At 46.5% G+C, this 26,572-nt stretch overlaps 1 protein-coding gene across 5 annotated transcripts in view; it reads left to right on the plus strand.

Annotated features, from left to right (window-relative positions):
* The window catches only part of LOC115085217, a 68,320-nt gene that overhangs the window by 7,526 nt on the left and 34,222 nt on the right, over positions 1–26,572 (plus strand). For 4 of the 5 annotated variants that reach the window (XM_029590977.1, XM_029590978.1, XM_029590974.1 and 1 more), the window contains exon 2: positions 6,077–6,210. In XM_029590977.1, coding sequence (XP_029446837.1) covers positions 6,119–6,210 — 92 coding nt within the window. In that variant the 5' untranslated portion in view covers positions 6,077–6,118. The remainder of the gene's footprint in view (positions 1–6,076; positions 6,211–26,572) is intronic. The other variant, XM_029590975.1, reaches the window with a different exon arrangement.

Raw genomic sequence — 26,572 nt, forward strand, 5'->3', positions numbered from 1 at the left:
GTCTTTAAGATCATGAGAGGTCTTGAACGAGTAGGTGTGACTTGGTTATTTACACTTTCAAATAACAGAAGGACCAGAGGGCATTCCAGGAAGTTAGCAAGTAGCACATTTAAGACTAATCGGAGAAAATTCTTTTTCACTCAACGCACAATAAAGCTCTGGAATTTGTTGCCAGAGGATGTGGTTAGTGCAGTTAGTGTAGCTGGGTTCAAAAAAGGTTTGGATAAATTCTTGGAGGAGAAGTCCATTAACGGTTATTAATCAAGTTTACTTAGGGAATAGCCACTGCTATTAATTGCATCAGTAGCATGGGATCTTCTTAGTGTTTGGGTAATTGCCAGGTTCTTGTAGCCTGGTTTGGCCTCAGTTGGAAACAGGATGCTGGGCTTGATGGACCCTTGGTCTGACCCAGCATGGCAATTTCTTATGTTCTTATAGAAATGACGGCAGAAGAAGACCAAACGGCCCATCCAGTCTGCCCAGCAAGCTTTCACACTTTTTGTTTTCATACTTATCTGTTACTCTTGGCCCTTATTAGTAACTTTTTGGTTCTAGTTACCTTCCACCCCTGCCACTGATGTAGAGAGCAGTGCTGGAGCTGCATATAAGTGAAGTATCTAGCTTAATTGGTTAGGGGTAGTAACTGCTGCAATAAGCAAGATACTCCCATGCTTATTTGTTTACCCAGCCTATGCCATTCAGTCCTTGTTGGCTGTTGTCTGAATATAATTCCTCTTTTCTTTATTCCCTCCTGCCGTTGAAGCAGTGAGTTGCGCTGGATATGTGTTCCAAGTGAAGTATCAGGCTTAATTGATTCGGGGTAGTAACTGCCGTAACAAGCAAGCTACACCCATAAGTATTTGTTTACCCAGACTATGTAATTCAGTCCTTGTTGGTTGTTGCCTGAATATAAATCCTCTTTTCCTCTTCCCCCCTGCTGTTGAAGCAGAGAGCTATGCTGGATATGCATTGAAAGTGAAGTATCAGACTTATTTGGTTTGGGGTAGTAACCGCCGCAACAAGCAAGCTACTCCCCGTTTTTTTGTCAATGCAAATCCTTTTTACCACATTTCCTCTTGCCGTTGAAGCATAGAGCAATGCTGGAGTCACATTGACAGTGGGAATGTTTATTGAATAAGGGTATTAATCTCCAGGTAGTAGCTGTCATTCCCGCAAGCCTCCCCCATACCTCTTCTCTTCATTCACATCCTCTAGAGTCTAGACTTTATGGATCCACAGTATTTATCCCACACCCCTTTGAAGTTCTTCACAGTTTTGGTGTTCACGTCCTCCGGAAGGGCGTTCCAGGCATCCATCACCCTCTCCGTGAAGAAATACTTCCTGACATTGGTTCTGAGTCTTCCTCCCTGGAGTTTCTTGTCAGAGCAGTTTCAACTGCCACTTCCCCTTACGGAGTTAGCCAGGTACAGTCTGTCGTGGTGGCTTGTTCAGGACAAGTTGAGAATAGGGGTGGACTTGGGGGTACTGGACTAGATGATTGTTACCACCAATGCCAATGTCTCCAGGTGGGGAGCGGTGGGTCAAGCTCAGTTTATTCAGGGTCAGTGGTCATCAGTAGGCTAGAAAAACTTCCATCGACCGTTTAGAAACCAGAGGTGCATTTGGCATTGCATGCATTTTTGCCTCTGTTGAGGGTGAAGCCAGTGAGAATCTTGTCAGACAATGTGATGACGGTGGATTACATCAATTGACAGGGTGGCACCAGGAGTCGGGCGGTGGCTCAGGAAGCCCAGGAGATCAGCTGGACGGAGCAGCATCTGGCACTGTTAGCAGCCTCTCACATAGCAGGCATGGGCAATGCGCAAGAAGACGTTCTCAGCCGACAACAGCTGGATCCTGGAGAATGGGAGCTGTTGGAAGAGGTGATGTGCCTCATCAGTTTCAGATGGGGCAGACCACACATGGATCTAATGGCAATGTACCAGAATATCAAGGCCCCTTGGTTCTTCAGACGAAGAAGGGAGTGAGGAGCAGAAGGTGTCGATGCCTTAGTTCTACCTTGGCCAAGTAACATTCTCCTGTATGTGTTTCCACCTGTTAGTGATCATGCTGCCAGGGGGGCGGAGTTAGCAATCTGTTATGGATCACCTCCTCCAGAGGGGAGGAGTGAGTAATCTGATCAATGCTGCTCCCTCAAGGGGAGGAGCTAGCAATCTGTAATACTCCGTAGGCGGGGTCAATGATCTGTTGTGGGTTGGCTCCCACAGTGTGGCAGTCTGTATGATACCGCTCTAGTAGTGTAAGGAATAAACACTTAGTGGAAATTGGTGAATCCTTGGGCCGATGGCAGATGACAGCGCCCCCAGGAGGATATCCTGAGAGGGACCACTGGCTAGGCTGGAGTTTGGAGACAAACACAGATAGTTTTTTATTAGACAGGAAGTAGAACCACCAGAGGTGGCAGTAGTGAGTTGATGTGCCCGGCAGGGCTGAAGTTTCTCAGATACTGGAACTGCGATCTCTGGGTTGCTGAGCTGTAAAGGGAGACTATAGGTAGTGAGTAGACAGGGTATGCAGAATACATAACCAGTAGTAGATGATACCCTCACAATTGTAGATATCTGTAATGGGTTCTATGCAACAGAGAGTCTTCAGTATATTCAGGAACAGGAGCCGTAGGCGAGTACTGGTTCCTATATGCAGTCTGGAATAAGAACTCACAATATCTGTGTATGAGATGGCTTTTGGAATAGAAGAAAGTCTTTGGAGAGTTTTAGGAACATAGGCCCTCGTGGAGCGAGTACCGGTTCCTATCTGCAATCTATAATAGTAATGTACCAGATATAGGTATGCGATAGCTTCTGAGATAGAAGAGAGTCTGTGAAGGGTTTTAGGAACATGGGCCCTCGTGGAGTGAATACCGGTTCCTATCTGCAACATGAAATAGTAATGTACCAGATATAGGTATGCGATAGCTTCTGAGATAGAAGAGAGTCTGTGAAGGGTTTTAGGAACATGGACCTTCGTGGAGCGAGTACTGGTTCCTATCTGCAATAGTAACTCACGATCTTCGTACCTGCGATATCGTCTTAGACAGAAGGGAGTCTTCAGAGATTAGGAACATAGGCCCTCGTGGAGCGAGTACCGGATCCTATCTGTAATAGAACTCACAGTGTTTCACGTCTGCGATCGCTTCCAGGCAGTAAGGAGTCTTTTGAGCATTCAGGGACGTAGGCCCTCGAGGAGTGAGTACCGGATCCAGTCTTAGCAGTCTGAAATCAAGAAGAGAGAGCGGGGCCCCCGAGGAGCGGGTACCCCTTGGTAAGTTTGTGGAGGCAGAGCAGTAGAGAAGTTTCCTCCTTGCTAACTCGATTCGAAGTAGCAAACGAAGACCTTTTAAGTTGGAAGTGGATGACGTCACCACGGGGGAACGCCCCTGAGGTTCGCGCCCTTGCCGGTACAAACTCTGGAGCGCGCGCACCCTTACATCATCAGGAACATGGTGGATCCACAGCGTCAGGCCAGCCCGGGATTCCGGGGAGAAGCGGCGAGGAGAAGCCACGGCAGCATCTGTCCGTCAGAGCCAAAAGGAGTCGCCACAAAGGTAGAGAGGGTGGAGCGAAGGCGAGAAGAGACATGAACGCAACACCACCGTGGCCTCTGGTGGGCAAGATCTTGCGGCGTACAGAGATCCATCCGGGAGAGGTGATTCTGTTTGCACTGGAGTGACCAAGACAACCTTAGTTTGCAGACCTAGTCAATTTAGCGGTGGATTGTCCATTGCAGTTATCTCACTGCCAAGGCTTCTACGTCAAGGCCCCATATTTTCTGATCAGGTGGCTCGCTTCTATCTTGCGGCTTGGCTTTTGAGAGGAAGTGTTTAAGAGAAAAAGGATATGATGAGGATGTTATTGCTACTCTTTTATAGGCTAGAAAGACTTCCACCTCTTTGGCATATGTGAGGGTATGGCAAGTGTTTGAGGATTGGTGCACGGAGCAGGGGGTTCTCTCTATGCGTGCTTCCATAGCGCATATTCTTACTTTCCTGCAAAGAGAATTGGTGAAGGGTTTGTCCTTTAACTCCCTCAGGGTTTAGGTGGCGGCTTCGGGCTGCCTTCCGGGCAAGATGCAGGTAGCATCTCTAGCTGTGCATCCGGATGTGGTGTGTTTTTTCTCCAGGGAGGGTGAAACATTTGCTTCCTCCTTATGTGTGGCGCCGTTTGAACTTCTTAAAAGTGCTACTATGAAAGATCTCAATTAGAAGGTGGTTTTCTTGGTGGCCATTTGTTCTGCTTGGAGGATCTCGGAGCTTCAGGCCTTATTCTGTAAAGAGTCTTTTTTGAGGATTTTGGATTCCAGGGTCTCCTTGAGGACGGTTCCTTCCTTTCTGCCAAAGGTGGTATTATTGCCCCAACATTAGTATCTTTTCCTGTTCCCATAGGTTCTCTCTCTTCTGTCTGAGTTTCATCCCTACCAGGCTACTGTGGTTTTGGCATCATGAATCTCTTATCTGGTTGTCAAATTTCCTCGCTGGTAATGTTTCTTTTTCTGTTATAGATCAAGAGCACCACAGCTGCAGTTCTGTGCATACACATGTCTGCTAGAGCTGTCTCTCGCTCTGCAGATATACACAACATAAGATCAAAGATCACAGAGCTCTCAAGATTATTGAATCTGGTTACCGCTTGTGCTTCTTCTGACTTAAGAACATAAGAAATTGCCATGCTGGTTCAGACCAAGGGTCCATCAAGCCCAGCGTCTTGTTTCCAACAGAGGCCAAACCAGGCCACAAGAACCTGGCAAGTACCCAAACACTAAGAAGATCCCATGCTACTGATGCCAGTAATAGCAGAGGAGAAGTAACAGCAGAAAGTTTGGGAAAAATCTTTTGGGAGGCTCAAAAGTAGCCTGTAGTGGTGCATATTAAGGAAATGCAATACAAAATTCTACATCATTTTCAAGCAGATAGAATACATTTTTACAAGATGGGAATGGTAGAGACAGATGAAAGCCATAAATGTAAATTGGAAACCGGGTCATTCATTCATCTTTTTCTATTGTGCCATAGAAACTACTCTTTTTGGGAGAAGGTGATGACAGCTATTAAAAGTTGCACTAATATCATATTACTATTTCAGGGGGAGACATTACTAGTGGGAGGGATAGATCCATTGCAGGCCATTGAACCATGACTAAGAGTCAGTATATTTTTATTTCTGTTTCCCTGTTAGTGGTGTTAAATGCATTTTGAAAAACTGGATCAGTGAATATTCTCCTTCTTTCTTATACTGGAAGGAACAAATGATTGCTTTTATGTAAAGGGAGCGTTATGACATGTTTCTTGACGTGCTCAGTCTCTGCTGAATATTTAACAATATGGAAATGCTTTTATGAATCTTTATCATCAGAAGAAAAGGAAATTAAATTAGCAGTTGGCTAATAGAGGAAGGCTTCGACCATGCCGTAATTATAAATCATAGTCCATTTCTTATAGCCCAGGGTGTTTGGTATGAATGGGGTTTGGTTGTGAATGTTAGAATAAGTGAATTTTAGGGTTGTAAGATTCGGGTGGGGAGGGGGGTTAGGAGGGAAATCTTTTGCTATATATCAAGTAAAAATGATAAAGCACAAGATTGGGTTTGAATGTTCTATAAGGTTGTATTAGAATGTATTTCACATTCCTGAGTTATGCTGTTGGATCACAAGCAGTGTTCAGTATTGTGTGTTTGTCTCAATAAAAAAGATTAAAAAGAATAAACATTTTGCGTTTCAAGAGAGTCAGCTTTTAGCTGTGGAATTACTGTAAATGATTTTCTGTAGCAGGCATTATGATTCCTAATGCTCTTTCTAGCAACCAGGTAAAATACAGGGTTCTTCCTAACGTGAAATGTCCAGTTGTAACAGACTGATGATTGTGGCAGCAGATTTACGTTTTACTCACATTTCCAGCAGGCTGTATTAAAGGATTTTCTTGTGTTTGGGTTTCTTTTATTTTTATTTTGTAATGTATTGTGTCTGAAGTGATTGTTCTGTGAAAGCATACATTATCCAAAACGTAAGGTTACCTGCATGTACTGATTTTCTTTTTGTTGTTGTTGTCTTTTCTTGTTTTCAGTTAAGTGAGGAGAATGAACTGCTGCTTCGGAAGCTGAAGAAGATGCGCTGGAAGAATGAGCAGCTGGAGGCTGAGCTGGCTCAGATTCGGGAGCAACTGCAGCAGCTAATGAGGGAGTACGTCATGCGCAGAGAGTAAGGACGAGCCCTCCCGCAGAGCGAGTCATACTGAGCCTCTTTCTCTTTCCCAGTGCTGATATTCTGCCAGGTCAGGGACCTGGAACCTTTCTGAACTGTGGCAATTGCTGGTGGAAGCTGTCACTAGCCCAACTTACTACCTTTTTTTTGAAAATCACTGTTTTTACCTATTGCTGAAAGCTGTCAGGTTCATATCCATGAATTTGAGGATCTCCGGCTAGCAGCTACTGGACAATTTTGTAGTTGTCACAGTCTCAGCTCTGGAGAGGATGTGGTGAGAATATTGGGAAGGAAGAGATCAATGAATTAATACATTTAGAAAATTATAGGAGTTTTATTTAGAGATATTTCTAAATAAAGGGCCTGATTTTCAAAAGCATTTAGGCACTTAAAAATGGGTTTACATGTGTAAATGTATTTAACCTGTGTAAGTAGGCTTTTGAAAATTGCTACGATAGTAGTTATATTTTCCCGTCGATAGCAGGGCTGAATTAGCCATGCTGTCATGGGAACTGTCCATCAGGCCCGGGAGGCGGAGCTTCACTAGTGATGTCAGAGCTTTGCTCTGAGGCTGCGCGTGGTTTCCCGCGCTGGAAAACGACTCTCCTCAGTCTATTTTTCCGTGTGCGGGATCGCACGCGGAGCCTCAGACCTCCTCAGTTAACTTAGAGAAAGTAGAGAAAAACAGCGATTCTTCACGAAATGGCGGACCGCGACCGGAAAGAGGGTCCCCGACCATCGGGATTCAATCCATGTAAATGTGGTAAGGTGATGTCGATCACCGACAGTCACGATTGCTGCCATCGGTGTCTGGGCCCAGACCACCTGATGCAGTCTTGTCTCTCCTGCGGACGGATGTCCCCAAGAGCCAGAAGACAACGAGCCGAGAAGATGGAGGCCTTAAAAACAGGCTGAGGGGGAGAGGTCATGTGATGTGGTAGCCGGAAGGCAGCATTTCTTCCAGGCTCCAGCTTTGCCCCACCAATCGCGTACAATCCGTGGGGAAAAACGAATTGAAAAAGCACTAAAAACGTGCAGGGGACAGAGTGCATGTCAGTGATTTCAACTCGGGGACAGCCGCGGTCCTCGATGACAGCACGGAGCGTGAAAAAGGGAAAAGAGAAAGAGCTGGTCTCTGAGGACAAGATGGCAGCCGTGACGAACGGTGAGTCTCCCTCCCCCCACTCACAGCTAACGATCGAAGAAATAAAATTAGCTATCCGAGAAGCTTTGGATGAAAAGTTGATGCTGCTTACCTCGCAGCTGGGGGAGGTGAGAGACTCACTAGCAGCGATCCCTCCTAGGCTGGAGAATGCAGAGACCAGGATCTCCGAGCTGGAAGAGTCTGTGGGGCACACACGTGTCAGAATAAGAGCATACAGGCCCTGCAGGCCAAGGTAGAAGAGCTGGAAAATAGGGCTCGTCGAGATAACTTAAGATTTTTGGGCTTTCCAGAGGAAATAGAGGAGCAGTCTCTGTGTGCTCTATTAGAATCCTGGCTCCCAGAGGTGCTTGCCTTGCTTCATCTGCGGGGGAAGCTGACTGTGGAGCGTGCTCACAGGCTGGGAGCAAGAACCTCGGTGGGGGGGAAGGCCCAGACTGGTAATAGCAAAGATTTTAAACTCCGCACATAAAGCAGAGCTTTGGAGGGCATCCCGAAAACAAAGAGACCTGCGCTATAAGGAACACACCATCAGGATTTTTCAAGATTTTTCAGCGGCTGTATCTGAGGCAAGGCGTGCTTTTTCACCTCTCTGCTCCAAGTTGCATAAGCAGGGAACTAAATTTGCACTACTCTTCCCGGCACGTTTACGGATCTGGGCCCAGGAATCGGTTCAAACTTTCACTACAGTGGACTCTGCAAAACGTTTCATGGACTCATTGCTTACTTAATACTCTGCAGTTTTTTTTTCTCTCTTCTTTATTTTTACAATAAAACGTACTGATGTAGGGCAGCAGTGGGATGCAGGGAGTGACTGTATCAGAACCTGGGTGCCTTAACTCTGAGAGTGGGAGAAGATGGTGGTACTCGCTTAGAGAATACAGATATTTGGATTTACAAGTCTCCAGTGGGAGGTATTAGAATTCTCCCAGAAACAGGGTTAGCTGCCAGCATTGGATTCCTAAGAGCACAGCACCCGGCGGGACATTTCAGATATTTCTTAATTTTTTTTTTCTTTGGAATTTCCCTTTGAATGACTGGAGACTCCCTGGACCTTTGACCAGTACTTGGGCTATAACTTGACTATGTTATGATAACTTTCTGGCGGGATGTTTTAATCTCAAGACTGATCATCACACTTGCGCAAGGCCCCAGGGTCTGTTCTAACATTTTGAGTTCGGGTCGGCTGTGAGAGAGGTCACTCTTGTGGACGCTGGGGGCTTAGATCCGCTGGAATTGAACAGAGGGGTGTGAACACAGAGTGAAACGCTGCAGCAGGACCCTTCGCAGATCCAGCAGATGGTGCAGCCAGAGTTCCTTACTGACATTTTTATATGGTGTACACGCTATATTACAAGATTTCTCATAAAAATGGGTTGGGCTGTGGGGAATTCTCATAACTTGAAGGGTGGTACTGATTGTCTGTTATCTCTCATACACATTTTATTTAGATTGTTTTCTATTACTGGTAACTTAATACAAGTACAAGAATAGTTAGCTAGAATTGTTTCTAGTGGAACCACAGAGAACAAGTGATAGCGCCTCTGGGCCTTGTTTTTAGAGGCACCACATAGGGGAGCAGAGTGTGCCTGTAAGACTTCCTCTCTCTTTTGTTTTTTGTTTTTTTAATAGTAATACAGAGCGTGCCACTCGCTTACGTTTTTTTTTTTCAACAGCTTACTTTATGGGGAAGGTGGGGAGACGGTTAGTTCCCATTAGTTGTATGGTTATCTGATGTTTGGTGGGGCGAAGTTAGGGACACATCTATACGTGATCTCAGGTCTCCCCTTATGGGAGCGAGGGAACAAGGGAAGAAAGTATGTGGTTGGGGGATGAGTCAAGGGGACTTGGGAGGTGGGCGGGGGGTGGAACTGGGGGGACAAAGGTTTGGTTGGGGAACATGGTTAAGACGAATGATGGGGTTGGGGGGGGAAGGTGGGGGGTAATCGCACAGAGTGAAGGCAATGCTGCTGTTCTACTAAATCACTGCTTCTGCCTGCATGGTGTCATGGAACTGTGGAAAGTTTTCTCTGGGGGGAGCTCTAGCTGGGGGGGGCTCTTTCCATTGGGTTTTGGTATTCTCATCGACAAAGACTTCCTTCGGTTTATGCTATGAGTAATCCCATTAGGTTGGTTTCTTGGAATGTGTGTGGAATAAATTCGCCAATTAAACGCTCTAAAATAATCTCTCAACTAAAAAAAAAGGAGACTAAGATAGCTTATCTGCAGGAGACTCATCTTTCTGTGGAAAAGCATGCTAAATTACGACGGGATTGGGTTGGGGAGGCTCGTTTTGCCGTGGGGTCATCGAGGTCGGCAGGTGTCGCCATATTGATTCACAAGACACTTCCCATAAAAATTAGCAAGGAAATAGCGGATCCTCAAGGCCGCTATATTATTCTGATCTCGGAGATTTATGGTAAGACAGTGGTTTTATGCAATATATATGCCCCCAATACTTATAGCCCACTATTCTATCGTAGTATCTACTCCCATTTACTTCCTTATATCAATGAGATTTTGTTGATTGGGGGGGATTTTAATACCATACGAGACGCTGATCTGGATTCTTCAGCATCGCGCATATGGGAGCGGGGAGTGGGCAGAGGACCCCAGTTATTAGAACAAGCATTTCATTTGTTGGATGTATGGCGAGTGCTTAATCCTACGGAACGGGACTTTACACACCTGTCCCGAACTCATGCCTCTCACTCCAAGATTGATTATTTTTTAATTAGTGATCATGCCTTTTCTTTCGTCACAGATGCAAAGATTGGAAATATAGTAATTTCAGATCACGCACCTGTTTGGGTTGATTTGCAATTCAATAAAGGCTATTCACCAGCGCGTATCTGGAGATATCCCTACTTTTTGACCAATGACACGAAATTTCGGAACTTCTTGCGCGCTAAATGGACAGAATATGAATCCCACAATAAATTACACATGGCTCAACCGGCCTTGTTTTGGTCCACGGCCAAGGCAGTCCTTAGGGGGGAGATAATCTCCTACGTCTCACACCGTAAACGAGTTTTGGATCGTCGTATAATATCGTTGAATAATCAGATGCGCGGAGCTAGAATTCGCTTAATAGCGGGGGGGGGGGGGGGGGGGAGGAAGCGCGGGCCGCATATCGCTCGATACAGTTTGCACTTAATTCCCTGATACATCAACGGATGAAGAAAAGCTTTGTTTATTACCAATTTCAGTTACATCAATATAGCAATAAAACAGGGCGAATGATGGCAAATATGATTCGGGCGGCACGGTCTAAGAGGTTTATCCCGGCGCTAAGAACGACATCCTCCCAGGTGATTCAAGATACTGATGGTATTTTGGAAAGATTTAGAGAGTTTTATTCGGCTCTCTATACCTCGGAGGGGGGGTCAGAGGAGACGAGGGACAGGTTTTGTAATGATTTGCCAATTTCCACACTGACTCTACAACAAAGGGAGCGGCTAAATCAGCCCATACAGAAAGAAGAGGTAGTTCAGATTATCAGAGGCCTACCAAGTCTAAAGGCACCTGGACCTGATGGCTACACTGCAGAATTTTTTAAAGGGGTGGTAGATCAGATAGCGGAACCGCTGGTGGCAAATTATACAGAACTGATAGAGCGAGGATCTTTCTCCCCACACGAAAATCTGGCTTTCATTACTTTGATACCTAAACCAAACAAAGATCCCTTGAGACCGGAATCGTACCGCCCGATCTCTTTACTAAATCTAGATCATAAAATACTGGCGAAAATCCTGGCAGAACGCTTGGCTCCTTTGTTGCCCATGTTGGTAGGGGATCACCAAGTGGGTTTTATTCGGCAGAGGTATGCTTTAGCCAACATACGTAGAGTATTGATAGCTCAAACCATTTGTAGGCAGTTAGAACAGTCACACCTAGTAATAAGTTTCGATGCCGAAAAAGCCTTTGATAGAATAGAGTGGAAATACTTGTTTTACATACTACGGAGAATGGGGTTTGAGGGATTTTACCTTCAGGCCATTAGTCTATTATATATGGACCCCAGGGCGGTGATTTGGGCCAATAGTGGGCTGTCCAGCCCATTTGTGGTCGCTAGGGGTACAAGACAGGGATGCCCGTTGTCCCCACTACTGTTTATATTACAATTGGAGCCGCTCATGTTAGCAATACACCAAAACAGGAATATCTGGGGAGTGAGATTGGGCCCGCGAATTTTTAAGGGGGTGGCTTTTGCAGACAACCTGCTGGTCTTCATAACAGAACCCCGACGATCATTGCCGGTATTATTGGATACGATTGGGGAATTTGGCCGTTTCTCCGGATTACGTTTAAATGAGTCTAAATCCTTGGTCTTGGCTTACCCCAACACACTCCCCGCACAGTGGCAAGGGGATTTTCCTTTACAATGGGCCCAAGATAATTTATCATATTTGGGTATTAATCTTCCTGCGGATCCTGACCGTGTTTATCAGACTAATGTCCCACAGAGATTGCAGGCTACCATTGCACAGTTAGCGACATGGACCAAATTACCGCTGTCTCTGCTTGGCAGGATAAATCTATTTAAAATGATGATATTGCCTAGGTGGCTTTATCTCCTTCAAAATTTGCCAATTCTCATACGACGGAAGGACTTACAGCACTTGGAAGGAGCGCTGGGGAGATTTCTATGGAGGGGAGGGAAAGCACGTCTGCCATTATCCTGGTTGAAATCTAGGTGGGGAAGGGGCGGGCTGGGCGTGCCGGATTTGGCTTTATTCAACATGGCTTGGAATCTGAGGCTTGTTAGGGATTGGCTGCTAGGTTCCTCTGCTCATGCCCCGTTCTATGCGGATGCTGCTTTGATGAACCCCATTGCGCCGGCTTATGCGGTACAATCTGTGTCGCCGGCAATCCCCTCGTTTATAAAGACAACAAAGTTGGTGTGCCCACTTAGGCTAACATGGAGGCAGCTGATGCGACTTTTAAAGCTGCTGACATCCTGTGCCTATTTTTTCCCGGTGGTGGGAAACCCTGATTTTACCCCGGGGTCTCAATCCTCATCTTTTAGGGTGTGGACAGAGAGAGGTATCACGCATATGGGGCACATGTGGACAACCATGGGAGAAATACTTTCATTCAAGGATTTTCAGGCCCTTTATGGGTTCGGGATCACGCAAGCCTTCCCATATGTGCAAATTGTCCACTATTTACGTGCGCTACCAGCTTCTTATAGTGATCCCTTGGAGTATCGGAGGCTGGATGAGCTTTTCCGGTTTGCAGAAAATAAGACACCTTCCCTATCTCAGTATTACCAACGCCTGAAAAAAGGGCTGGATGTGGATATATACCCCAAATTGGTCACCCGTTGGGCGAGGGATGGCGACTTCACTATCACCCAGGATATTTTGAGCGTGGGATTTGGGCGAATCTCCAAGATCTCCTCTAATATGTATTACAGGGAGTTGCAATTTAAATTTCTAAGTAGGGCATATATTTCCCCTCAAGTGGCCTCCCAATTAACTATAACATCATCAGCGAACTGCTCCAGATGCCATGACAAGCTGGGGACGTTGTCCCATGCTTTTTGGACTTGCCCAGGGATACAACGCTTCTGGCGCAAAGTGGCAGATTATCTGGCGACAATATTAGATGTAGCATTCCCAGTTACCCCTTACTGGATGTTATTTGGTTGCATATCGCCCATTAGGATACGGGACCCGGGGTCACGCCTTCTATTACAAAAAGCCTGCTTAGTGGGGAAAAGGGTGATACTCTCAGTCTGGCGGTCGACAGAACCTCCGTCGTATTGGACCTGGAGGAATTTATTCCATGCAATGATGACTATGGAATCTTTGGCTTCTCATGCATCAGCACGAGGCAGACGTCGCTTTCTGTCGGTGTGGCAGGCCTATCTGCAATCAATCTCCCATAGAGCACAAAGTCTTGTAGTGAATGATTAACTTTGTAGGTAAGCAATTGAATAATGGGATGGTGGTATATGTCACTCTGTGTGGATAGGAGGTGGGGGGGGGGGTTGTTCTGTACAGTTGTGAAGTATTGTATTTTTGGTCTGAGGAGAGATCAGATTCCACTCTCCTCAGTGTTGTACTTTGTATTGGAAACTCAATAAAAATCGTTTAAACATTAAAAACAGGCCGAGGGGGGGTTGTACGCGCCCCCCTCAGAGGCCAGCTCCTCCCCGGGACCGGCTGCGCCGACACCCCCACCGAAGCATCAAGCGGTGTCGGTTGAACCCGCGTCTGCGAGGTCGGACCGTGAGCAGAGGAAACGGCGCAAGGCCGAAGAGCGTCCAGGACACGACCCGAGCCGATCGCAACATTGCGTCCAGGAGGCATCGACAGCGTCGCGGTCCCGAACCTTTCCATGTCCAGAAGCGCCGAGCGTCGTGGAAACACGCGACGCAGGGAACAAGGGCGCAAGGCTCGATCGAGGTGACGCGGCGCAAAAGCGGGGCTCGACGCCGGAAGCGCCAAACCCGACTCATACGAGGACGGAGCACGACGTGGCGCCGAAGAGAAAGAGAGCAAGTGAACCTATGAAACAACATAGGGCGCATGCGTTGAAGATGGTGCCTGCGCCGACAGTGCGCATGGAGCACGCTTCGACACACAAGAAACACATGTCGACTGCGCATTCGAATCAACTACGCAAGGGAGCTGACCAGCTATCTATAGGTCCCTCCTCCCATACCTCGTTGTTGCACAGGGACGGGGCACCATCACTGGAGCCCACCTTAACACCACGAGTGCCACACACGCAGACAACGTAATTACAGGGACAACGAACTAAGGACAAGACATAATCTCGCCCCCACAAACGTAGACACATAGCGGAGACGAGGGGTCAACTGTTTTCGACGGCTTTTTCAGCCTCTGAAGGGGAAGGGGCCCAGACACTGTCGTCACAGTTTCCATCATCCTCTTCCTCCTCAGGTAGAGTCTACTCAGATTTATCATTGGCTTCGCATCGACGATCAGACAGCAGTTCCTTGCAAGAGCCACTGTCCAAAAAACGTCGATTGCCGGATGAGACTCGTACTCCTCGTTCTCCGAGTAACAGGCGAGATGTGGATATCCTCTTAGCAGCGGTACCGGTGAGATCACCGGCCACAGCCCAGAAACCGACCGTGCCTCTGCAGACAAAGGATGCGTTTGTGAATCTTTCCCTGGCGCTGTCTGGATTCTTCGAAGTCATGCAAACGTCTTTCCACATGCCGACCTCTAATCCTTCTAGCGGAGCGGGTTCCCCACAACCCTCAGTACACTCCTCACCTACACAGCCAAGATCGCCTTCACTTCCCGCACTGCCACCAGATCCGACTCCGGTGGCACCCCCGCAGCAGGACCCACCTCCCAATGTCCTTCCAGAGTTTCAGGATACTTCCCCTGACTCATCCACGGGGTATCATTCAGATCCGGCAGAAGGCCCGGCAGAGCCCTACTCTCCGCCGGAGGATCTGACATATCGAAAATTTTTGGAGAAGATAGGAAAGGTCCTCAACCTCTCTATTCAAAAGGTCCCGGACCCGAGATTGGACACACTGGATCTCTTAAAAATCTTTGATCTTCCAGTTGAACCTACAGCCTTGCTGCCGCACACAATCTTGGACTCAGTCCTCGAGAAATCTTGGGATACCCCTTTCACCTTACCACCGGTGTCCCGGAAGATTGAATTGAAATACAAGATGCAAAAATCCCCGTACTACACAAATCCTCAACTTCCACACGCGTCTCTCGTCATAGAGTCCGCAATGGGGAAAGCGAAGAAGACCAAACTGCACTCCGCGTCACCCCCAGGGAAGGATCTTCGCACCTTAGATGAGTTTGCCAAACGAGCCTACCAAGCTTCCATGCTCGGTGCACGGATTAACCATCACCAATTTTATTTGGTTCAATACCTGTTCAAATGCATGCAACACCTCAAGGACGACCCCCAGCCCCTCCATGACTCCAACCTATTACAGGACATGGAAGAGGCTATCAGACATTTACTCCGTACCATCTATGAAGGCTTCGAAATGGCCTCTAGGGTATCAGCCAGTGCGATCGCGGTGCGCAGAATGGCGTGGCTCAGGGCCAGCTCTATACGTGAGGATGTCCACGATAAATTGGCCAACCTCCCCTGCTGGGGCGACAATTTATTTGGCTCAAAATTGCAGGAAACGGTGGCTCAACTCAAAGAACAGTCAGTAGCGGTACAGTCACTCACTGCACCCCACTCTTATGTCGCTTCACGGAGGTACTATGCCCCATATCGAAGACAACCATTCCAACGAAGAGCATTCCGACCCTATGCATCCTATCGTCCACAACCATACCAGCCAACCCCACGCCAACCGCCCACTCAAAACCAAAATAGATGTGGATGACCTTGCCCGCAAAACCAACAACAGCTATCCTCTAACAAGCCCAATCAGTCTTTTTAGAGCTACCTATGCCACCATCACTAAAGGTATTCGCAGGAGGCATTACACCCCATCTTCAACAATGGGAATCCATCACCTCGTACCAATGGGTCCTGGAAGTGGTACATCGGGGGTACCAAATTCCATTCCACAAACTTCCGCCCCTTCCTCAACTGTCGATCGGGGGAACCTGATCCAACCCAGCTCGGCTAGAGGAGGAAGTGACTGCCTTGTTACAACAAAAAGCGATTCGTCTCCTTCCACAACCCTTACAGAACAAAGGATTTTACTCCCCATATTTCCTAATTCCAAAGAAATCCGGGGACCTCCACCCGATTCTGGACCTCCGGGACCTCAACAAATTCATCATCAAGGAAAAATTCAAGATGATATCTCTCAAATCCATCTTGCCCCTAATCCATCACAATTCATGGATGTGCAGCATAGACCTCAAGGATGCCTATACTCATATTCCAAAGCACCCTTCTTCTTGGCGATACCTTTCTTTCCAAGTCAGCGGCTGGCACTTTCAATACAAAGTCCTTCCCTTTGGACTATCAACAGCATCCAGAGTGTTCACCAAGTGCATGGCAGTGGTGGTGGCATACCTCCGGCAGAGGGGGATCATCCTTTTCCCCTACCTGGATGATTGGTTACTAGTAGCGTCCAACCCCAATACCCTTCACCAACACCTCTAAGACACGATACAGTGCCTCAATCGTCTGGGTCTGATCGTCAACTACCAAAAATCACACCTCCAACCCACGCAGGTGCTCCAGTTCATTGGAGCCCTACTGGACACTACGAAACACAGAGTCTTCCTTCCACAGGACAGAAGACAAACCATGCGCCACATTTTCCGCCGCTTACAGGCGACACATGCCCCATCAGCCCGGCAAGTCCTGATTGCTCTTGGACATATGGCAGCCTCCATCCATGCAGTCGCGCACACGCGCCTACACATGCGAATGCTACAATGGAACCTCAAGTGACAGTGGAAACAGCACACGCAACCACTCAATTGGAAGGTCTTGCTAACAAAAGCCATGGCCTCAGAACTCGAATGGTGGCTAAAGAGACGAACCTTGACGAGAGGAGCACCTTTCACCCTCCTTCCTCACGATGTAGTCCTGACCACGGACGCCTCACGCAAAGGCTGGGGGGCTCACCTTGATCACTTTCAAACACAAGGGCTATGGTCAAAGCACGAACAAAGCTTCCAAATCAATCTCCTGGAACTCAGGGCGATACATTATGCATTACGCACCTTTCTTCCATACCTTCAAGGTCACAGAGTCATGGTCTACACGGACAACCAGGTGACCATGTTTTACATCAACAAGCAAGGGGGCTCGGGGTCCTGGATCCTATGCAAAGAAGCCCTCAGCATCTGGACATGGGCCTGCGACCATTCCATTCACCTGCAGGCCACCTATATCCCAGGAATCGCCAATACTCGAGCAGACAAATTGAGTCGAGTGTTCCACCCACACGAGTGGGCTCTTCACCCGGAAGTGGCGGAATTAATCTTCAACAGATGGGGACGACTGACAATCAACCTGTTAGCTACAGAACACAACAGGAAAGTGACCCGTTTCTGTTCCGTGTGGCCCAGCCCACTACGTCGAGCTCAAGACGCGTTCCTCCTACCATGGACAGAACCGCTGATGTACGCTTTTCCTCCCATCCCGCTGATCACACGCACGCTACAGAAATGCATGTTAGATGCAACGCAGCTCATACTAATAGCGCCAGCGTGGTTTCGTCAGCCGTGGTACACATATCTCCTCCAGTTGTCCACAGAACCACCGTTTCGATTGCCACTTTGTGCAGATCTTCTTTCACAAGAACAAGGTGCCCTACTTCACCCCCTCCACGCCTCTCTGCATCTCACAGCTTGGAGGTTGAACAGGTCCTTCCCTCAGAACAGGGACTCTCCCTCACAATTCAGGAGGTGATACTGGCATCACGAAAACTGTCTACACGCCGTAATTATCAATTTAAATGGAAATGATATGCGTTATGGTGTGCCTCCGAGCGACTAGACCCGTTGTCATGTCCTCCGACACGCCTCCTGGATTATCTTCATACCTTATACCAATCGGGCCTGGCCACGGCCTCCGTCCGAGTTCATCTAAGTGCAATTGCTGCCTTCCACAGACCGCATGATGGACAGCCGATTTCCCTACACCCAATGGTGTCACGTTTCCTGCGGGGCCTTACACATCTTCGCCCTCTGACTTCTAAACCTCCAGTTCCTTGGAACCTTAACTTGATTCTGGAGCAACTAATGCACTCACCGTTTGAACCCTTAGATACTGCTCACATCAAGTACCTCACGTGGAAGGTAGTCTTCTTAACTGCCATTACGTCAGCCATTACGTCAGCTCGTCAAGTCAGTGAGCTACAGGCACTGGTACACTATAGCCCGTATCTCCAATTCTACCACCACAAAGTGCTGTTGCGACCGCATCCTTCCTTTCTTCCAAAGGTGGTCTCTTTGTTCCACCTCAATCAATCTATTGAACTACCAACGTTCTACCCAAAACCTCATTCCACAGAAAGAGAAAAGCTCCTGCACACGTTGGACTGCAAATGAGCATTGGCTTGTTATAAGCAGAGAACTCATTCAACTATAAGACCATCGCAACTTTTTGTTTCCTTTAACCCAAATGTACCGGGCCTTCCAGTGGCACAACAAACCATATCTAGTTGGATCACTCAATGCATTCAGTTTTGTTACGATAAGCGACGAGCAGCGTTGGCTACACTCCCCACGGCGCATCAAACACGAGTGGTGGCTGCCTCTCTAGTTCACCTCAAACATGTTCCTCCATTAGACATCTATAAAGCGGCCACTTGGGCTTCCCTTCATACTTTACAGCTCATTACTGCTTAGATCAACAAACAACAAACGATGCCAAACTTGGGTGTTCCCTTCTACAGGCATTTGCTGCAGATACTTCGTCTTCGCAGATACTTTGTCGACTTCGAAGTCGACTTTCTCTACACAACCACGCTGAGGAGAGTCGTTTTCCAGCGCGGGAAACCACACGCAGTCTCAGAGCAAAGTTCTGACAACACTAGTGAAGCTCCGCCTCCCGGGCCTGATGGACAGTTCCCATGACAGCATGGCTAATTCATCCTGCTATCTACGGAAACACCGTTTACGGTAAGCAAACTTGCTTTTACACGAGTAACTCCTTTGAAATTCACCTGATTGATTTTTGTTTTTCTTTTAATGATTTGGATTTTCAGAAGGCATATGACAAAGTCCCTCATGAGAGACTCCTCAGGAAATTGGGAGATTATGGGATGGGAGGCAGTGTCCTATTGTGGATTGGTAACTGTAAAAAGTTGAGAAGCAGAGGGTAGGACTAAATGGTCAGTTTTCCCAAATGGAGAAAGGTCATTAGTGGAATACCCCAGAGGTGTGCATTTGGACCTTTGCTGTTTAACATGTTCATAAATGATCTGGAGAAAGTAACGATGAGTGCGATGACCAAATTTGCAGATAACACAAAATTTGTTTTGTGTCACTAAAACAGCAGCAGATTGTGAAGAACTGCATAAGGACCTTGTGAGACTAGGAGACCAGGCTTCTAAATGGCAAAAACTGTTTAATGTGGACAAATACAAAATAATGCATGTAGAGAAAAATAATCCCAACTACAGATACATGTTGCTGGGTTCCATATTAGGAGTCACCACCCAGAAAAAGGACCTTGGAGTACTTGTAGACAATACTTTGCAATCTTCGTCTCTCTGTACGGCAGGGGTCAAAAAGTCAAATAGAATGTTAGGAATTACTTGTAAAGGAATAGAGAACAAAACTGAGACTATCATAAATACCTATGGTACCTGAATGTAATCTACTTTGAAGTGCTGAAAAGCGGACTATAAATCAAATAAATAATGCCTTTGTATAGATTATGGTGTCTGAATCTTGAGTATTTTGCGCAGTTCCTAAACTTAACTAGGAAATCAATAAAACTAAGATGAAGGCATCAGTCCAGCAGCAAGAGGGGGGCTTTCCAGTCTTTTGCATTGAGTGTCACATGTATGATTTTTTACCCACCGGTGAGAGATTGTATGTGTGCACTTGGTGCAAAGAGCTACTGGCTCTCAGGGAACGAGTCCGATCTCTGGAGGCTAGAGTAGCAAACTTGGAGGAGCTGAGGCAGACAGAGAGGTACATTGATGAGACCTTCAGGGACATGGTAGCCAAGTCCCAAATCCAGTCTGGCATCTCCAGTGCTGCCTTGGATCAGAAAGGTCTCCCAGTCGGAGAACTTCACCCTGGTGTAGCAGGAAGTGATCCTGTAGCAAGGACCCGCTCTCCAGGTGATTTATTGTCCTCGCACACTGTGGACATGTCTCCCAGGGCTACTGCCCAGGAGGGAAGGGTTAGGCTGGCCATCATAGTTGGTGATTCGATTATTAGAAATGTAGATAGCAGGGTGGCTGGTGGACATGAGGACCACCTGGTAACTTGCCTGCCTGGTGCGAAGGTGGCAGACCTCACGTGTCACCTAGATAGGATTATAGACAGTGCTGGGGAGAAGCCGGCTGTCATGGTACATGTGGGCACCAACGACATAGGAAAATGTGGGAGAGAGGTTCTGGAAACCAAATTTAGGAAGCTGAAATCCAGAACCTCCAGGGTGGCATTCTCTGAAATGCCTCCTGTTCCACGTGCAGGTCCCCAGAGGCAGGCAGAACTCCAGAGTTTCAATGCATGGATGAGACGATGGTGCAGGGAGAGGGATTCAGCTTTGTAAGGAACTGGGGAAACTTTTGGGGAAAGGGGAGACTTTTCCGAAAGGATGAGCTCCACCTTAACCAGAGTGGAACCAAGCTGCTGGCACTAACTTTCAAAAAGGAGATAGAGCAGTTTTTAAACTTGAACAAGGGGGGAAAGCAGACAGTCACTCAGCAGTGCATGGTTCGGAGAAATGTATCCTTGAAGGATACAAATGAAACAGGAGAGTTAGGGCATCCCAACAGAGAGGTTTCATTAAAAGCAAACATAGTCCATGTGCCTATATGTAAAAACTCACCAAAGCTAATGATTTCCGAATTGTCCCTAACAACTGAAAAGTAGGTTGTTAATACAAACAAAAAACACACTTTGAAATGTCTGTATGCCAATGCCAGAAGTCTAAGAAGTAAGATGGGAGAGTTAGAGTGTATAGCAGCAAATGATGAGATTGACATAATTGGCATCACAGAGACTTGGTGGAAGGAGGATAACCAATGGGACAGTGCTATATCAGGGTACAAATTATATCGCAATGATAGGGAGGATCAGCTTGGTGGGGGTGTGGCACTTTATGTCTAGGAGGGTATAGAGTCCAACAGGATAAAGATCATACAGGAGCTAAATGCTCAGTAGAATCTATCTGGGTAGAAATCCCATGTGAGTTGGGTAAGAATATAGTGATAGGAGTATACTACCGTCCACCTGGACAAAATGGTCAGACAGATGATGAAATGCTAAGAGAAATCAGGGAAGCTAACCAATTTGGCAGTGCAATAATAATGGGAGATTTCAATTACTACTTACACAAAAAGAGTGTCGGTTCACCACAACAGAAAATCAAATCAAAAAATGTGGAACCCAAAGTTGTTTGAAATAGTAGCCTAAGAAAGTGTCAGCAAGCCTGATGTTGTGTGACTTTATCAAAAGACCACCAACCGGTCTTCTCAATCATTCACCTTCATCATACTTTAATACATCAAAAAAAATTATTTTTTATACTTTTTTTTCTTATTTTTTCTCCTGATAAGATGGTCGAGACATCTTGACCCGTCAAAATGGGTTACTGACTCTTGTTAAATGTTCTTGATATGCCCCTGAGGAAGCTGAATAAGCGAAACACTGGCCGTGTTGGATATTAAAAACAACCTGCTGTCATCTTAAATGTCATGGATGGAGGACTATTTTAAAAAAATAAGAAAAAAAGTATAAAAAATAATTTTTTGAGGTATTAAAGTATGATGTAGGTGAATGATTGAGAAGACCGGTTGGTGTCTTTTTGATAAAGTCACACAACGTCAGGCTTGCTGACACCTTCTTAGGCTACTATTTCAAACAACTTTGGGTTCCACATTTTTTGATTAGATTTCAATTACCCCAATATTGACTGGGTAAATATAACATCAGGACTTGCTAGAGACATAAAGTTCCTGGATGTAATAAATGACTGCTTCATGGAGCAATTGGTTCAGGAACCAACAAGAGAGGGAGCTATTTTAGATTTAATTCTTAGTGGATCGCAGGATTTGGTGAGAGAGGTAACGGTATAAATAAATAAATACTTCTGGTAGGTGCCAAAACGTTTAAGATTGCAGCTTTTGTGGATGATCTGCTTGTGCACCTTAGTAATCCAGTGGAGTCGTTGACTGCTTTGATGGCAGAATTTGCTCTATTCTGCTACTTTTCTGGCTTTAAATTAAATGTGAACAAATCTGAGGCACTGGCCTCTTTGGTCCATTATCAGGTGGAATGGGGTGAGAAGTTTCCTCTCAGGTGGGCCGGGGATTCTTTTCATTATTTGAGAGTGCAGATATCAACAGTCCTTGCCGAGATCTATGATTTAAATGTTCTTCCTCTATTAAAGTCCCTAAAGAACAAATTTTTGGAATGGTGACTGGCAGGGTGAGTTTAATTAAAATGTTTTTATGGGTGTCGTAAGGCTTGTTTAGAGAAGATGGACTTTCTCTTTCAGTTAAAAACCCCGACTCCATTGATAGCTTCGACATCGTCCGAGCCGGTGCCATTGACTTCTCGCCAGCACTGGGACACCACTGCTGTTCGACCGGCGTCGATGATTGCAAAGGTGTCGATTGCCTCCTTGCCTTCTCAAGAAAAGGACCGAGGAGAACATTGTGAAAAGCATCGACACCGCCATCGGAAGGCTCAGTCCGTCGATCCAGGTATGTCCTCGGCGTCGACGTCAACAGAGTCACCGACAAAGAAGCCCCGTCCAGAAAAGGCCCCATCCTCTTCTGTGACCGGGTCACCGAGGCGTTCCCCACCTTCAGTGGTGCCGGGATCTGTGATTCCACCTTCACCAGTGGACCCTCTGGCTACGCCAGTGCTGTCTCCTACTCCGGTGCCGGGTTTCCATGCCCCAGGCTTCTGCGAGGAATTGGATCGGATGATCCAAGAGGCCATCGGTAAAGCACTTCAGGGCTTCCAACCTCCTTCGACGCCGGTACCAGTCCCCGAACCGGTCACTGATCTGATTCCCTTAGTGCTCGCACCACTACTGGGTAGATTGGATGCATTGATCGGTGCCCTGCCTCTGATGGAACCACGAGCACTGGTGGGTCCAGTACCTTCCACACCGATTCCGTTATCGGATGATGAGGAAACACCGTTACCCATTCCACCATCTAGAATTTTACCACTGTCTCGTCCATCGATATCACCGGTCCCTTTGGTTCCTCCATCAATGCCGTCCATGCCTCCTCCGATGCTGTCGATGCCTTGGCCTGGTCCTTTAGGATTAGCACCATTTCTCCCTGCTGGAGACCCACTAGGTGCTGGAGATCAGCCCTACAATCCTTGGACCGATGATTCGTCCCAGGATTCGGATGATCTACCATCAGAGCCCTCTCCCCCAGATGAAAGACTATGCTCTCCACCAGAAGATCTGTCTTTTATTAATTTCATCAAGGAAATTTCTGAAACCATTCCTTTTCAGCTTCAGATGGAAGAGGACTCTAGGCATAAGATGCTGGAAGTACTCCAATTTCTAGATGCCCCTAAGGAAATCATGTCCATACCCATTCATGAATTCCTGCTCGATCTCCTGAAGAGAAACTGGGAACACCCATGTTCGGTCCCACCGGTCAACCACAAGACAGATGCCACCTATCTGGTGCAGTCAGCTTCGGGATTCCAAAAATCACAGTTGGATCATCAATCTGTGGTTGTTGAATCAGCCCAGAAGAAGGCACGACGTTCAAAACCTCATTCCTCCATACCCCCAGGGAAGGAACAAAAATCCCTGGATGCTTTTGGCAGGCGTGTCTTCCATGGCTCAATGCTCATATCTCGCATCGCATCTTACCGCACTCACCCTAAATTTTTGCCAAAGGTAGTGTCGTAATTTCATATTAACCAATCAATTATCCTACCTACCTTTTTTCCCAGTCCCCATTTGAACCCAGGAGAACAGGCTCTGCATTCCTTGGACTGAAAACATGCTCTAGCTTTCTATCTGGACCACATGTTGGCCCACAGGAAATCCATTCAATTGTTTGTTTCTTTTGATATCACCAAATTGGGAAATCCTGTGGGAAAGCAGACCCTCTCCTCCTGGTTGGCGGAATGCATTTCTTTTTGCTACCAGCAAGCAGGACCGTGTAAAAGCACACTCTGTCAGGGCCATGGCAACATCAGTAGCGGACCTCCGTTCAGTGCCGCTTGCTGATATTTGTAAGGCTGCTACCTGGAGTTCCCTCCATACTTTCGCTTAGATAAGGCTGGCAGACAGGATTCCATCTTTGGCCAGTCTATTCTACGCAACCTGTTTTCAGCTTAACTTCCCAACATCCTTCCACCTTCAGGGTTCAGGATGCTTTCCTAACCAAATTCCATCCCTGTTGTTGTGCCTGTTGCATGTCTTTGGGTGTATTTGGTGCTTTGCTCAGGCATCCTCAGCCATATGTGAGGACTACCATCCTGCTTGTCCTGTGAGAAAGCAGAGTTGCTTACCTGTAACAGGTGTTCTCACAGGACAGCAGGATGTTAGTCTTCACGAAACCCACCCGCCACCCTGCGGAGCTGGGTTCGTTTACGTTTCTTATTTTATGTTTCGCACATACTTTTACTATAATACGAGACTGAAGGGGGACCCCTGCTGGATGCAGGGTCAGTGCATTGCTGGGCATGCCCAGTAGATGCCAGTCAAAGTTCTAGAAACTTTGACAAAAGTGTTCTGTGATTGGGCTCCATCCTGATGATGTCACCCATATGTGAGGACTAACATCCTAGTGTCCTGTGAGAACACCTGTTACAGGTAAGCAACTCTGCTTTCCTCGGGAGACCAAGTGCCCTGGGTTTGACAAGAGCTGAGGTGAACTCCTCGCCCCTTTATTGAGGCCTCCATTGTTAATATCAGTTTGTACAGAAGCTGACAAAGAGACACGCCCTCTCGAAGGACATGAGGTTGTAGCCACCACCTGAAATCCTGAGCCATCTCCTGGGAAATTTGGATCACGCTGGAGAGGGACTGTATTAGTTGATCCCATTGGGAATGTAAGCCCCATTGAAAGCACTGAATATGCATGTGAGTTTTAGAGACTATATGAACGATCACTGTCATGTGTCCCAGCATGAGTAGAAGAGATCTCACTGTGGATTGCTGAGAAGAGAGCAATTTGTGAATCAAAGAGAGTATAACACTCTTATAAATTTCAGCCTCTGGACAAGCACCAAATTTGCTTGGAAGAACTAAGCAGAGTTGACCACAATTGGAGATGGGATGCTAGTCTCAATGGATCTTGAACTGACTCACCATGGCAAGGCAATTTATTTAATCTTATTTTTTCATTGCTAATTAGTTATTTATATTTATTGTTTTCCTAATTCTAAAAAAACAGATGAACAAGCAGGATAAGTTGAAGTCCTTTATGAGTATAGAGAAAATTCTTGAAGCTGATGAGAAAACCTAAACTCTGAAGCAAGGAGATTGTCTTGTGCAGAGAGTTGATCACTGGTTCCCAAGAGCGTGCCGTGATTTACCAGTCATCCAGATAGGGGAAGATTTGAATCCCCTGATGTCACAGATATGCTGCTACAATTGTCAGGCATTTGATGAAGACTCTTGGGGCAGCTGAGATGCAGAATGGGAGCATCCTGTATTGATAATGGGTAGAATTCACCTTTAAGTAAAGATAGTGCCAATATGCTACCCTTAAGAGAAATATGGGGGTAACCTGCATGGCACTGCAGATACTACCATAAGAAGCTTGTTGGACAGACAGGATGGACCATTCAGTCCTTTTCTGCCAACATTGCTATGTTATGTTACTGTGTTATGAACAGCGGATGGGTATGTGCAAGTAAGCATCCTTGAAGTAAAACACATTCATCCATTTGCTTTTCTGAATGTAGGGAAGAATCATGCTGAGGGAGTTCATTTTGAATTTCACTCAAAGAAGGTGCTTGATCTGATGCCTCAGATCCAGAATCGGTTGCAAGCCACCTGATTTCTTGGGGATGATGAAGTAAATCCCTTGTACATGTTGTGACACAGGCAGAGGTTCTATTGCCTGCTGCTGTAAGAGTGTCTGAACTTCCAGACTTAGTTGCTGAAGGTGTGACGGATCCGATTGAAGTACAGAACAAATTTGGTTTGGTTTTACTGTTTTATTTTGTTTTATAAATATTTTTATTTTTATTTTGGTTAGAATGACAGTTTTAAATCTTTTATTGTACATCGCTCTGATTTATGAGAGCAATAAGTTGTGATTAATCAAGAAATAAACTAAACTAAATGCAGGAGAAATGGTAGTCAAGAGAAACTCAAGAAGTACCTAGTGTGCACTGTTTGAAGGACCCAAGGGTCCTTGGTGATAAGGCACCACTTTTCACAAAAAACTGGATTTTGCCCTCAACCAGAACAGAGGGGTATAGATTGAGGGATGGGATAAAAAACTGGGTCCTGGTTTATGACGGGCTGGTTAAGCTGTTTTCTGCTGACTGTGTTCTCTTTGGTCCTGGCCAAGAGAGGCTGCTGATGTTACACTGGAAAAGGTTGTGGACAGTAATGTTGGTATGCTCAGAAAGAGCGACT

This window comes from Rhinatrema bivittatum, chromosome 2, assembly GCF_901001135.1.
Source record: "Rhinatrema bivittatum chromosome 2, aRhiBiv1.1, whole genome shotgun sequence".
In the NCBI taxonomy this organism is placed as follows: Eukaryota; Metazoa; Chordata; class Amphibia; order Gymnophiona; family Rhinatrematidae; genus Rhinatrema; species Rhinatrema bivittatum.